General features: G+C 43.0%; 1 protein-coding gene across 1 annotated transcript in view; it reads right to left on the minus strand.

Annotated features, from left to right (window-relative positions):
• Positions 1-5,727: 5,727 nt before the first annotated feature.
• The window catches only part of efna3a (ephrin-A3a), a gene marked incomplete at both ends in the record, with an annotated part of 140,092 nt that continues 130,833 nt past the window's right edge, over positions 5,728-14,986 (minus strand). Inside the window, one exon of the mRNA XM_080735975.1 lies at positions 5,728-5,846. Within this exon, the coding sequence (XP_080592101.1) occupies positions 5,728-5,846 (119 nt within the window). The remainder of the gene's footprint in view (positions 5,847-14,986) is intronic.

Here is a 14,986-nt window from a genome sequence, read left to right on the forward strand (position 1 = left end):
CATGAGTATACTTAAATCTGCATTGTGTGATATTTTTATTGCTACGAGGCCTGAAAACAATATGTGCATGAGCCAGCCGTCCATGTAGCTTTCTAAAGCATGTTGGCAAAATCAATCCCAAACTCTCTAAGCTCTATAGGATCCCCCTCCCTGAGTTCCTGTTAGATTTGGCACCTATTAGTCCAGGCGTTTCGGGCAGTATTTTGATGGAATCGTGCACTTTATGAAATAAGCATGAAATTTGGCACACAGTTAGAACATGCCATATGGAGCATTTTTGGCTATAGGGGCATCGCAGATTTGTCTTTGGAAACTTGTGGGAGCCAATCAAAGTTGGGCTCTCATAGACTTTACTATACAGTAAAATAATACAAAAAATAAATATGCTTTAAGTAGCATGTAAGGGGTCAAACTAGGTGTTTTTCATGATTTTGAATCCAATGCAAACATTTGTTTTGCAGGAAAAACATTCCTTGGGCTAAAAACGGACCCCATAAAAGTGATAAAACTATGGTTTATTGACGAGTCATCACTTTTCACAGTGTTGTGGCATCCGTTTCTCGGAAAGGAATGTTTTTTGTGCAAAACAAATGCCTGCATTGGATTCAGAATCCCAAAGAACACCTAGTTTGACCCCTCACATGCTACTTAAAGCATATTTATTTTTTGTATTATTTTACTGTATAGTAAAATCTATGAGAGCCCAACTTTGATTGGCTCCCACAAGTTTCCCAAGACAAATCTGCGATGCCCCTATAGCCAAAAATGTTCCATATGGCATGTCCTAACTGTGTGCCAAATTTCATGCTTCTTTCATAAAGTGCACGATTTTTGCCTGAAACGCTCGGACTATATCTCGCTCTTTAACCATATGAAACCTAGGGCCCTATTTTGATTGTCTTAAGTACCACGTCTTATGACTTAAGACCTGTAGGCGTGGCCAATGCCGTTTGGCTGTTTTGAGCACAGATATACTGGTAAAGAGCTAGATGCCTCGTTCGCCTCTGCAGTTAATTGGAGCGATGTGCAAAAGTTCTAGTCCGGACTTCCTGGAAAAACGAAGGGAACGCTGTCAGTCAAAGTGACTACTGGCCAATCACAGTGTGTCTTTTCCGGGACTTATCCAAGGACCACAATTCAATTCAACAGAGCCAGTTCCGATGTTGCGCTGCTCAGCTGTTCTTACAGGCTGCATACGTAAAGACCAGCCCCCACCTGCCTCTGATTGGCTTACCGACTTCCGTATGTGTGATTCTCTTAGTTGCTCAATGCATACGCCCCCTAGCCGAAGGAGGCGTCTACCTTTCTATGTCTATGGTTTTGAGTGGCCAAACAGCATTTGCCACGCCTCCAGGTCTTAAGTTAAGTCACCTGGTACTTGAGACAATCGAAATAGGGCCCGCTAGCGTTCATATTCTGGCCATGCCTGTCATCATAGAACATTCAGCGAAAACACCACATACAAGCCAACAATGTGTCACAGCGCTGTGCGCTTGTAGATCACCTATTTTCATCAAAAAGTTGTAATTGTTGTAGAGGAAAAAAGGAGGGGGCCCCCAAGTATACATCCCTGGTCCACACACACACACACACACACACACACACACACACACACACACACACACACACACACACACACACACACTCCCATATGCTTCCCATTATGGTGGATATTCTAGCATAAAATGACCTCTAAGAATGGGCATTACAATGTAACGTTTTCTCTATGACAGGGGTCTTCAACGTTTTCAGGCCAAGGACCCCTTAGTTGAGAGAGAGATGAAGCAGGGACCCCCACAGCTTTTTCCTTAGATTCCATATAGTTTCATTGTGTGACAGCACAATTGTCAGTGTATTTTGTATTCATGTCAATTTATGCACGAGGCGTTGTGAGCTTGTAGATCTGCTATTTTCGGCAAAAGTTCTCAGAATATGGACGCTAGGGTTAAAGTGGTTAATATAAAAAAGGTAAAAAAAAGTTTCTATCACACAAAGATTTGGAGGACTCTCTGTAGTAACTCTGAGGACCTCATAGGGGTCCCGGACCCCCTGTTGAAGACCCTTGCTCTATGAGGAAAAAAATAACCACATTAATTGCCAGGTACGCACTGTACCTGTTCACATCATGACATGATATCACAAATAAAACCTCCTGCTGCTAGCGACTAACAAATTTGTCTGGCATTTTGTTGTCTCGTCTGTTGGATGCTTGTGAAGTTTTCTGATAAACAATAGATGGATGGGGGGGGGGGGGTCGCGTGGAGGGCGAGAGCTGCTTTGTGTTAAAACAACAGCTTGTGATCATAACTTCCTTTGATGATCAGCAGGAGTCGGGAATCACACAACAGAGCTTTTTTTTAAAAGGCACAACTCAACTTTGTTACAAGGTGTCACTGTCTCTCAAGTAGTGGAGAAAAAACAACAACTCATACAGTCAAAACACAGTAGGATTATCAATAAAGGCACAAAAAAATACATTTGCTAAAAGATTTTAATTATCGTTTTAATCATTCTTGGATCAATTTACAGCTGTTTTTTTTTATTCATTCTTGTCAAAGGTAAAACCCATTTTGTCGTGGTTGTCTTCAACATGTGTCAGGGCTAATTCATAACTCGTCACCTGACCAAGCTGATCGACGGAAATAACAGATTTTGAACTGACTTTCAGTCGAAAATCTGTTGTTTCCTTTCAGCGACGTGGTCCTGCGAACAAAGTACAAACTAGGCTTAAATGCTTTTTGCCCCCCCTTTCCCAGACCCCTAACGTAAACTAACATTACAGGAGAGCACATTCTCTCATACACACTTGCATATTCAGATCCTACAAACGACTCCTTAACGGGTACGAAATTTCTAAATGCCACATACTTTGAAAAGCGCGGACGAACACATTCTACATACGCACGCAAAATGTGCACACATATGTTTGTCCTCATTCTCTCTCGCACGCACGCACGCACACGCACGCACGCACACGCACGCACACACACACACACACACACATACCATCACTGCCGTGTTTTATAAATATACATTACAATGCAGTCTGCATGTTTCTTGCCATGAATATTGCAAGTGCAGCACACGAGGAATGCCGTCCGTTCCTTCCAATTTGGCTTCCTCTCTGATTTCCTCTGTGCTGTCATTATTGGTTCGTGAAATGCGTCTCAGCAACGTAATCTGGTTAAGCAGTATCTGTTACATGAGAGCAGAGCGTTACTGACTGTATATCCTTACTCACCAGTCAGAACCAATATCCTTCAGTTACGTCGTGACTGAATTACATCTGACCATCCACCTTGTTTTGCAAAGAAAGCAAATTAGCTTTAGTATAACTTCCACCGTAGAAAAATTAATAAATAAATACAAAATAAAAGTACATTTGGCACAGTAGCTTAATGAGAGAAAAATCCTACAAATGCAGACAAATAAATTAGGCACGTACAAAGAAAGGAAACATAATCCGACGGGAACATAAAAATACATGTGTTAAGTAACTAAAACGTCAAAACGCAGAGCATCGCCCCGTCTCGTCGGTGCGATCCTACATTGTCCTGTGTTGTTATGCGGTATAAAAACGTGGACCTCTGCTGTTTATTTGCACATTCACACCTTTTTTTTCCTCTCTCTCTCTCTTTTTCTTTTTTTTTTCCTGTTTTTTTAAACAAAATGGTGGCAGCGCTACTTTGTGACTCAAAGCACAAAGTCTCCTCAGGCACCTGCCGCTCTTGTCTGGCGACTGTATGGGGTCGTTTCCATGGTGACTGAGACTGAATAGCCATCATCGCTGATTGGCTGGCGACTTGTGAAGTGCGTATCTGTATGTGTGTGTGGGTGGGTGGGTGGGTGTATGCGTGTGTGAGTGTATGTGTGTGTGTGTGTGCAGGGGCGTCACACCAAATTCTGGGCCCTGGGTACAAGGATTCACTGCGTGCCCCCCATGAATGTTAACTGGAAAAATCGTGAAAATGTGTGCAAGAAACCTATGTCAAGGACCCCCAAGAGGATATGTATTTGGCCACGGACCCTGATCTCAAAATATTTAGTTCCAGGGACCCCCCCAGAAGCAGAATTTGAGTTAGAAATGTTCGCTTAAAAAACACATATATTCAAAGATTTTCACACATTTTCACAACTTTTAAAAAATAGCAGATCTACAAGCTCGCAGCGCGGCACTCGGTGCCGCGCTGTGAGCTTGTATATCTGCTATTTTTCAATAGATAAAGTTATTAGGGCCCCTCCACCTTGGGCCCCAGTAACTCATTCCCACTTTCCTACCCCTTGTGACGCCCCTGTGTGTGTGTGTGTGGGGGGGGGGTGTGTATAGTGGGCTGTCGTGGATTGGAAAGAACTGCAGGTTCTTGGAATTAATGGTATTCAGAAACCATTCTGCTGATTACTGCTCAGAGGAAATAAAGGCTCGACACCCAGGAGCGTCTAAGTGCTCGGGGGGTGGGCGTGTCAGCGCGGAACACACATCTCCCGCGCGTCTAAGTGCCTTCAAATTGCCAGTCCTGGCTTATGTATTTTTCTTCTAGGGCTGTTGGCCAGACTGAAGGCAAGGAAATAAAAGACTCAGAAATGGTGGCGAGAGAGAGGGGCCACTCGCTATTCCTCTAAGAAACACCGGCGTTGTGTGTGTACTAGTTATCACAAAGCCAAGGGGTGCTTTTAGATGTCTAGAGGAAATGGGATTCTTAAAAAGGCCTGTGGAGGAAGTCTGCGCAAAAGTTTCCCTTTAGTTTCCACCAAGAGACACCTCGGTGTGGCTCGATCATCAGTTCCTTCACGCTGTGAGTGAAAACATTCGTCATCAATGGGTACAATGGCCTCACTTTGTGTCGAGGACCACTTAATATAATGGCCCAAAAAACAAGGAACCCGTGCTGCAGAGTACAGTTTCAGTGTCACAGTCCCGCTCGCTCTTCACTGCGTCCGATCAAAGTGAAAGTTTAATCCACTAGTCTGTCGTAGAGTGTCTGTGGGTTAAAGGCCTACGATCCACCGGGTTTCTCTACGGCGAAGAAGAAAGGTAAAATCCAGCTGTGACCGCTGTGTCTCCTCAAAAAGCTTGCGGCTACTACAGCTTTCTTTTTGGGGGGGGGGGGGCTCTCCATTTAAAGACAATGCATGGCGCGTTCCTCCGGAGAGAGTGACATCCATGCACCTGTGAGGCTGTGTGACCAACATCCATCACTATATAAATCCGCTTGGGCTGTCAGGGCGCGTGACAGTCTCCACTCTCAGCTGCCAGGGGCGACAGCAGCGCTGTATGGTGTGTGTGTGTGTGTGTGTGTGTGTGTGTGTGTGTGTGTGTGTGTGTGTGTGTGATGTATTTTCTGAACGGTGGTTGGGGCTCTTCATGTCGCAGCGAATTAAACCTACATGAAAAGCTGGCGGCATTCATTGGGAAGTGTCCATAAATGTCAGTGTAAGTGTGTTTGCTGAAAGGCCCCTCCTTTTTTCCAGGTAAAGTGTGTCCAGTTTTTGCATGAATGTGTGTGTGTGTGTGTGTGTGTGTGCGCGCGTGTGTGTGTTTGTGTGTGTGTGTGTGTGTGTGTGTGTGTGTGTGTTTTTTTTTTTTTTTTTTGTATGCTAGGGTTTCAGTTTGTGTTTCTGATGGGTAGTTTCCTTTGTTCCCGCTCATTTCTAGGTCGAAGACTCACGGTCGTTGGATGTGAAGCCCTTTGGACGGAGGTGGTCCAGCTGTGCGGGAAGCGACTGTCGCTAGGACAACACCAGAGCCGACATGAGCAGCATGGCCAAGGTGAGGAGAAGGCGGTCGCGCGACGGGCTGCTGCCACTGACACTCTTCTCCAGCTTGGGAACTTCGGGGTTAAATTCGTCTGCAGAGAGTGAGAGAGTGAGAGAGAGAGAGAGAGAGAGAGAGAGAGAGAGAAGTACTTAAGTTTTGGCTTCAAAGTGTACTTAAAGTACCAAAAGTAAAAGTATAGAATGAATTCACAGTAAAATGTACTTAAAGTACCAAAAGTAAAAGTATAGTATTAATTCACAGTCCCATTTCCAAGTTTTCAAATGTATAATCTTTTGAAAATAGCAGATCTACAAGCGAGCTTGTAGTAGTGGAAAAGTACGATATTTGTCTCTGACATGTAGTGGAGTAGAAGTAAAAGTATTGGAAATTGGAAACACTCAAGTAAAGTACAAATACCTCAAAATTGTACTTAAGTACCTGTACTTAGTTACTTTACAACACTGGAAATGAGAGGAAGGGAAGAGAAAATGAAGAACGAAAAGGTGACAGAGTTCGTTTGAATGCGTAGGTGTGTGTGTGTGCGTGAGAGACAGAGAAAGGAACCATTGGATTTCATTATTAATTCACCAATCTGAAGGCGATGTATGATGCATGCAAATGACGCTTTTACACGCTGAGAAAAAAGCCATGATGCAATTATCAACAAGCCACCAATTACCATCATAACTACTTCATGTGGACGTTAGCCCCACAGGATGCAGAATTAAAGGCACTTTGTTGCGACGGCGGTCTGTTCCGTTTTTTCCCGTGCCCCCCTTTTCACACTCTAATGATTCTGTTTTTATCCTAAAGGGGGCTTCAATCAAACCAAATTACTACGGCTTCACCATTGATTAGACACAATGGAACATTAGCCGGAGGGGAGAAGAGAGGGAGGAAAGACCCGGGGAGAGCGCGTTTTGTAATATTCAGTAAAATGTCTCTGATGTGGATTGTGCTCACGCGTCATTATGGGTCCATGCGACGCTTCCTGTCATATCATAATGGCTGTTTCGCACTTAAGCTATTTAGACCGAGTGCCGCGCTGCGAACTTGTAGATCTGCTATTTTTGAAAGATTCTAAAAAGAATTGAATTTTGACCCGATTCTAAAAGTGTCTTCTAAATCCTTCTACGTTTTTTTTTAAAAACACACACGTTTCTACATCAGTGGTTCTCAAACTCTTTCATGTCAAGGACCCCTAGAATTATATGCATTTGGCCTGCCGACCCGTCTCAAAATATTTTGTATCAGGGACCCCCCAGAAGCAAATATTTGATTTACAAATGTTCACTTTAAAAATGAGATATTCAAAGATTTGCACACATTTTCATGATTTTTCAAAAATAGCAGATCTACAAGCTTGTATATCTGCTATTTTTCAATAGTTAAAGCATTCAATAGTTCTAGGCCTAAACGGATTAAACTACAGCAAGCTGAGTCGTGCTGCACGGTGCTGATTGCAGATCCACCATGTTTTTGGAAAGACGCTGGCTTGCGCAGCACAGCTTGTGCATAAAACATTAGATATCATCACTGTCGGGCAGAAACCTCGTATCTCCAAGTTTCAAATGTGTGCTTTTTTTTGGAAAGTAAAGCCCTGCTTCACCATACAAGACTGTCGCACAAGACTAGTGAAAATAGCAGATCTACAAGCACACAACGCCTTGCACCGCGAGGCATTGTGTGCTTGTAGATCGGCTATTTTCACTATTTTAAATAGTTTTTTTAAATGATAAACACAAAACGAACGGTTTCGGGCATACAAGGTTTCCACCCGACAACGACGATATGCAGTGTGTACTAAAAACACTTGGGTCCTTCCATGAAAAGAACAACTTTAGTGTATCCAGGGGAAAGCTGTAAGCCCTCATTGATTTCACCTGTTCAGAACAGTTTGGCCATGAGCAGATGGAGGTCGATGAAAGAGACAAACCTTAAAGGGGGATTTTAAAGCTCAGGGGTGAGCAAGATTGTGTGGATTGCAAGAAAAGGGTGTTTGACTCAAAATTGCTAAATAACAGCTACAAGGCACAAAAGCCGGAATTAATTATACTTGCACCGGTGTCACACACTGAAAATGTGATTTGGTTATTTTTTGCAGAACGTTCTGCCCAGAATAAAGGGACGCTGGGGTTCAAGTGGTTAAGCTGAGCAGTGCTGCATAGGGGTGTAACAATATAGTAACTGTATCGAAATATCGTATTTAGCATTTTTAAGAAGAAAAATTAAAAGGAGGGGTTTAATTACTTTTCCTTTCCATATAGCTACACTGGTCTATCAATAACTGTGTGCACTCTCTGGGTTCATGTCAAGGTGCAGGTGAGTTCACTGCACTGAGTTTACTTATTTATATAATAATACATGTTTCCCTTAAAAACCTGCACTATCCACACCTTTCACACAGATTTAATTTCTTTGCTAAATAGTTACTATGTAGATTTTAAATCATTGAATCAAATCATATCGTATCGCCATGAATGAACCAATATCATCCATGTATCGTACCGTCAATCATGTATCGTGATATGTATCGAATCGCTATTAAAATCTAATATCGTTACATCCCTAGTGCTGCATCCTAGTTGCTGGGATACTACCTGCAAGGATATTCAGGAAACCAGCTTTTCCATGAAATTGACTAGGCAGATCTCGGTGGAAGATGCCACATGCTCATGTAGGGATTTCATCGGTTTAACATAAAAACTTCAATCATGAAGCCAAGATATGATGAAGAGACAACTTAATTGGGGCTTCTTTTTGTTGCTTTGGAAAATCAGATCAAAATCTGAAATGATGAACTACTTGTTCACCCTCCACATCAACGAGTAATTTAGGCACATCATAAAAGCAATTTCTCATTCTTTGGATCAAATTACAAATGCTTTTGACACATTCATGCAAATGAGTATGTACAATTCTGTCTGTCTTAAGCGTTCATACATTGCATAAATCATTGCATGCAAAAATGACTGAACCAGTTGTCAAGCATATTATTTTCTATATATTTCTGTTAGACTTTTCAGATTCCTGAATTGACAAATTGCCCTGAGCTGAATCTTTACTTGTCTTAATGAAGGGAAGATATCCGTTGTGATGTGGAAGAGAATCAGTGGCCTAACACAGTGGTTCTCAATCTTTTCAGGCCGCGACCCGCAGAATAATCATATTTTAACTGGGGACCCTCTACCCTGACGAGCACTAAGAGTTGAGGCATTACATTTTGTATGACATTTTCTATTGTGAAAATAGTAGCGAGGCGAGGCGTTGTGAGCAATTTCTCACAATTTCTGCCTCTAATATTTGACAATTTGGCCAATGATTAATTTGTCATTTTAGAGGTATACATGTGGGGCGCCCGCTGGCCTACTGGTCCATGCGCATACTACTTAGGCATTGCCACATAGGCATGGATGCCTGGGGGCGTCGCCCGTTCGATTCCCAATCCGGACGATCTTTGCCGCATGTCACTCCCCATCTCTCCCCCCATTTCCTGTCAGTCTACTGTCCTATCAATAAAGGCATAAAAGCCCCAAAATAAATCTTAAAAAAAAAAGAAAAATCCTTAAATGTGCAGATACCCTCTATACACAACTCTATGTTGGTTTGTTCACTGTTGAGTGAGAAAACAATGTTGCACATTAAGTTAATCATCTGGGGACCCCCCAAAATAATTTGGGGACCCCCCTGGGGGTCCCAACCCACAGGTTGAGAACCACAGGCCTAACAGACAGGACGGTCAGGAGGTGTGGAACTGCACTGTCATTCCCCTACAGCACTGCATGTACAGTTCCGCCTCAGGGGTGTTCCCTGCAGAATGTTTCTAATTTTGTATCTGTGCGGCGTGACATAACACACCACAATGATGTCAAAGCCAGACCAGCAGGGCTAAAAACAGCGACAGGTGATGAAAAACATCAGGTAGAGACAATGGAACAAACGCACGACAAATGAATTCTCAGACAGCAAAGGTACAAATTATTCTCTGCGGTTAATCTCGCAGGCTACTTCGTTGATCAGCCAGCCGGTTCTCTTGTGCATGCTGCCAGAAGGCCAATGCTTGAATATATTATTTAATCTCAGAACCACCATCCCTCCAGACTATGTCCAGTATGGAGCTGTACTTGCAGGGCCGTCCCAACCGCATACGTCTGCAAGACTGAGGTTATATTACAAACTATGCATAGTAACTTGCTATAGATAGCTACAGATTGCCATTTATTAGACCTTATCATGTTTCCCTATGTGCTTCTACTGTATACAGTGCTGTATAACAGTCTTGTATTTTCATGGTCTGTGACTGTCTACAAAATAACTGTAGAAACAATAAAAAATAAAATATGAATCCGGTCCAATCTCCCCACACAGTATTGTGGAACCTTTTACTGATGACATTGATATACTGTAAGCCATAAAGAAGAAAGCGCAGCCTTGCCTTCATTCATTGTCATAAAGCCTTATCATATAGTTAACATCAGGAAATACTTATGCTCACAGTTATATTGACAACATGGCTAAGCATTTAGTCTGTCGTGTTTGTAAACAATGACATGTCATTCCGAGGATAAGCTTATTAACAAATTAAAGCGTTTGAGTTATGGACTTTTGCAAGTACTCCATTGTGTGGTGCTGTTTGTACAAATTGTCCCAAGAAATGTCCTTTTTTTGCAAATGTTAAGAATGGACCTACAGAGAAACCTCAAGACGAATGCGATACAGATGTTAAAAGAAAAAAGAACTATAACAGCGGGCAAACCTCTGCAAAAGTTTGAAAAACATTCAATGACACAACAATGTCAAAGCCAAGACCCACAGTACTAAAAACAGCGACAGGTGATGAAAAACGTCGGGTAGAGACAACAAAAGGTGTCAACAGATGAATTCTCAGACAAGAAAATGTTCAGAATTCTAGTAGTCGACATCTCCGAGTGAGAACGCGGCACGCGACCGGACCGGTTTGTCCCCGTTGTCACGTGTCTGACTCCTGTCCACATCAACACTATTCTTAGCCACAGCGACACGTCTGGGTGGCTGACGGTGACACTCAGCCCTGGCATCCAACGCGGTGACACATCAGGACACACTCGGCTGGTAAACAGAGTCACGGGGATGCCAGGCTCGCCCGTCTTGTTTCACCTATTTCAGGGAGTCACGCGATAATAATTCATTATTAAATGATGACGTACGTTGCCATTATACTTCAACATCTGGGCCGGGGCCTGCTGGTGGGCCGTGAGGTCATTTAAAATGGGCCACCAAATAATTGAAAAACTATTAGCCTATGTCATATGTTTTTGAAAAATGAGTTCTCATTTCTGATACAGATAAATAGGAACTTAAAAGTACAGTAGATTCAGATTCACTTTATTGTCACTTGGATGCACTGTTTAGGGTGAAAAACCTATGCTCAGGAGCTCCAATACAATAAAAACATCATCATAAAAACATCATAAAAACTACCTAAAAGCACTCAATAAACAACAAACACAGGGAAAGAATGTCAGTCAATGAAACAAGTAGAAAAAGTTATTGCCAGGTAGGGTTGGACACGGTAACCGCCGTACCGCCGTACCGCGGTAAACCGAGGTCTACCGCGGTGTCAGTGTGCTTACCGCGGTAAAAAAAGACAAAAAAAGGCTATTTTTTATTGGAAAACCAGCGAGTTTTAAAACAGGGGAGAAGCGAGGACCGCATGCGCTCCATGCCGCTCTGCTCTGGGCCGTGTACCACAGTTTGGAAGCCACATACGTCACTCTCACTCTCAGAGACACAGACAGTCAGACCTACACAGGGCAGCCTGCGTAGAGGAGTACAGAGCAGCGTAAACTTTCTCTGTAATCCACACGACACAAGGATGTTAATACATACCTTGTGTTGTGGCATATCTTTTTTTATTCATACGGATTACTGGCGGAGCGCGGGCCGCGTGGACTAAAACCGAAAATGAAACTATTTTACTTTTTCCACCGCGTCGCACGTTGTGCCCCGTCTGTCGGCGCGTCAGAGATTTTATAACCTTTTCTGTCAAGTCTTGTAACTAAAACCTGTATATAGCAGCACTCAATCACTGCGATTTGAGAGTTGAGACGTGACGTGAGTTTACAGAATCACTGTACACGATCTGACTACCCGTCCTCTTCTGGTTTGTTCACACAGCTGTTTGTGTCTGAAAAGCTAAGTAGCTAGCCTACGTTACTATGGTAACCCGACAGTGCAGATCTAAAAGCTCAGAACGCGTCGCGGATGCGATGTGTTGTGAGCTTGTAGATCTGCTCCTTTCAAAGCCATACCCGCTGTGCTGTACGGAGAATAACTCGGGCAGTCTGCTCCACAGTCAGCTGTGGAGAGGCGACTTTTGGGAGGATGATTGCAATATTTTGGCTTATCGCCGAACCTTAATTAATAGATACGGGGGTGCGGTAATTACCGCAGTACCGGCGGTAAATGGGAAGACGGTAATCGCGGTAACAAAATGTCGATACCGCCCCAGGCCTATTGCCAGGTTAGGTTTAGGCATAGTTTTACTGAGGTTAGGGCTATGGTTTGGTTAGCTTTAGGCATAGTGGTTAACATTCACCAGGTTAGCATTCACCAGCATCAGCGTCGGCAGGTTAGCATTTCACCAGGTTAAAGGAGCTATAGTCAACTTTTTCATTGTAGGGCCGACACTTTGTTTACATCCTAGTCTATAGACTAGAATGTAAACGAAGTGTTGGCCTGGCAATGGCCAAATTGATTATTTTATCATTATTTTACGCTTTTTGTGGTCATTTTTGAATAGAAACACATATATGAAGCTTATTTTTTTATAAAATATTTTCGAAACATTATTTTTATTTTAGCATCCGTTTTTCAAGAAAAAGTTGACTATAGCTCCTTTAACATTCACCCGCGTCGAACAAATGGAACATCGAACAAATGTTATGTCGAAATATCACGCTCCCGAGAGGATCTCGTATCTCTTCACCCTTTTGGACTTTAGAGGGGGAAAAGTATTTTGTGGGGGTGGGTGGGGTCTTCAGTAATTCTCAGAGGCAGAGCTGGGTGCAGAGGTCCTCCATGCTGGGCAGCTCACACCAGTGATGGTTTCGGCAGTGCAAAGGACCCTCCTCAGCGCCTTGCGGTTGAAGTCTCTGTCCGGCTGTACCAGGATGTGAAGCTGCTTGTCAGGAGGCTCTCTATTGTCTCTATTGCTCTCACTTTCAAATGTCAAGGTCTCCCCCTCTGACAGAGTGACAGCATACAAATGGAACCAAATGGACCCATACGGGTCCAATTGGTTCAGGGACACACATCAACATATATCCTGGCCTGGAATTGAACCTGGGTCAACCAGGGGCTCTGGTTCCCTAGGCGGGCTCCCTAACCATTCTGCTATGCCACCCCTAATTATAGACTTGTATAGGTCAATTTAGACCCCCATAAAGGAAAGTCCCTGGAATCCACTTTGAGAACCACTGTACTATGTTACATTAATCCAATCAAAGCCAGAACACAATCTATTGATTGATCGTTCAAATAAATATGCTCTGAAAATGCACGTGGCCCACCTATCCGACAGTTCGGCTGACGGACATTTTCAAGATTTTCAAGTGGGCCCTCCTAGCTATATTCAGAAAAGGCTGTGAACCACTGGTCTATCACAACCTATATCAACAAATACCACAATGGTGATGTAAGACAAAGAAACGTGTGCTACATTTCCCAGTCCACAGTCCACCACCCACGTTACATTCTGCCCTTGACCCCTGCATGTCAAGAAGTCCTAACTTGGTAAACACAAGGGACCTGTGCTCTAAGTGAAGGCAGAGTAAACCACTGCAGACTGAGGATGTCTGGCGTACAGCAGGGCCCTGAGGCCAAATACGTCCATGTGAATCTAGAGAGTGGGTAACTATTGTGTTCTGTCTAATTTGAATGCAAAGCTCTGCACTGTCATTATAATTCAACACCGACTTGCTACTAGTGTAAATAATCGATGTCCAGCTGTATTTTCTGCCACACAGTCAACCACCACCCACCCACGTTATGTTTCAATGTGTGCCCTTCCATGCCAAATGGTTTGGACTCTGTTATGGCCTATTATAAAAGAGAAAAATACAAGTTTTAAATTCATGGATTGCATTGGCCATGAAGTCACGGCTCAATAAAAGCTGTATTGTGAGATATGCGGCCCTCCTGATAAGCAATGAGAATTATACAAACCCAGCAACACATTCTCTATCACAATGTACTGTATACTTGAAATTAACCATTTAAACACTAAACTACACTTCATTGTCTGGGGGAAGTACAACAATGTGCGACCACAGCAGCAAGATTTGTGAAGTGTTGCGACAAAAGAAGGCTAGAGACTGAAACACAACCACCCTAAGGACTAAAAACCATGGATTGACATCTAGACCTACTGCACACATACAGTATGAAACAGAGCTGCTACCTTTAAATGCATTTTGAGAAAAAATAATGCTTCCATTTGTTCCAAAAGCTTTATACCCTGTATATATAAAATGTCACAATGCGACATAAATCTGTTTACACAATGCTGTACCCCCTCCAACTGTATATATGTTTCCCATTTTCAACAGTTTTTATTTTTATTTGTGACACTTGCTTTGGCAATGTAAAGGTATATTTTCATGCCAATAAAGCTCCTTTGAATTGAATTGAATTGAATGGAATTGAATTGAATTGACTGGGGTTCCAAATTGGGGTTTGTGTAAGTTGGCCCCCTCCTTCTTTCTCTCCACACCAAATCTCTTCCATGAGAATATTGCAGTTACTTAGAATAGATACATGTTCGCTCTGTTTCAGAAGCGGCTGTGTGAAGAGATCCATCGCTAGTATCTGCATCTTTATAAGTCGTCATTAAAAGCCTATAAAGACAACCCAGCGTGCTTAAATCCTTGGAAATAAATCCCAGTTACTCTGGGAAGAGATGAAAGTGTGTGCGGGCAGAAGTGGAAATATCTGCAACTGCGAGACCGTTATATATCGTAGTATGAATAGAATTACAGTGCGTGCCGTGTACGTGTCCGCAGTATAAAAACCAGGCCCTTTTTGTGTATGTATACAGTAGCGTCTGAGTTTGATTCTCCAGACAGGAAGACTCTCGCCTTTGACCCAAACAGGATAACACCACTGTAGGGAACCACAAAAACACAACAAACGCAGGACAGAATTTCAACGTAAGGCCAAGCAGGTCTGTGTGGGTACCGGGTAGACCAGGTG

Source organism: Nannobrachium achirus, assembly GCF_963921795.1.
Source record: "Nannobrachium achirus genome assembly, chromosome: 10".
Lineage (NCBI taxonomy): Eukaryota > Metazoa > Chordata > Actinopteri > Myctophiformes > Myctophidae > Nannobrachium > Nannobrachium achirus.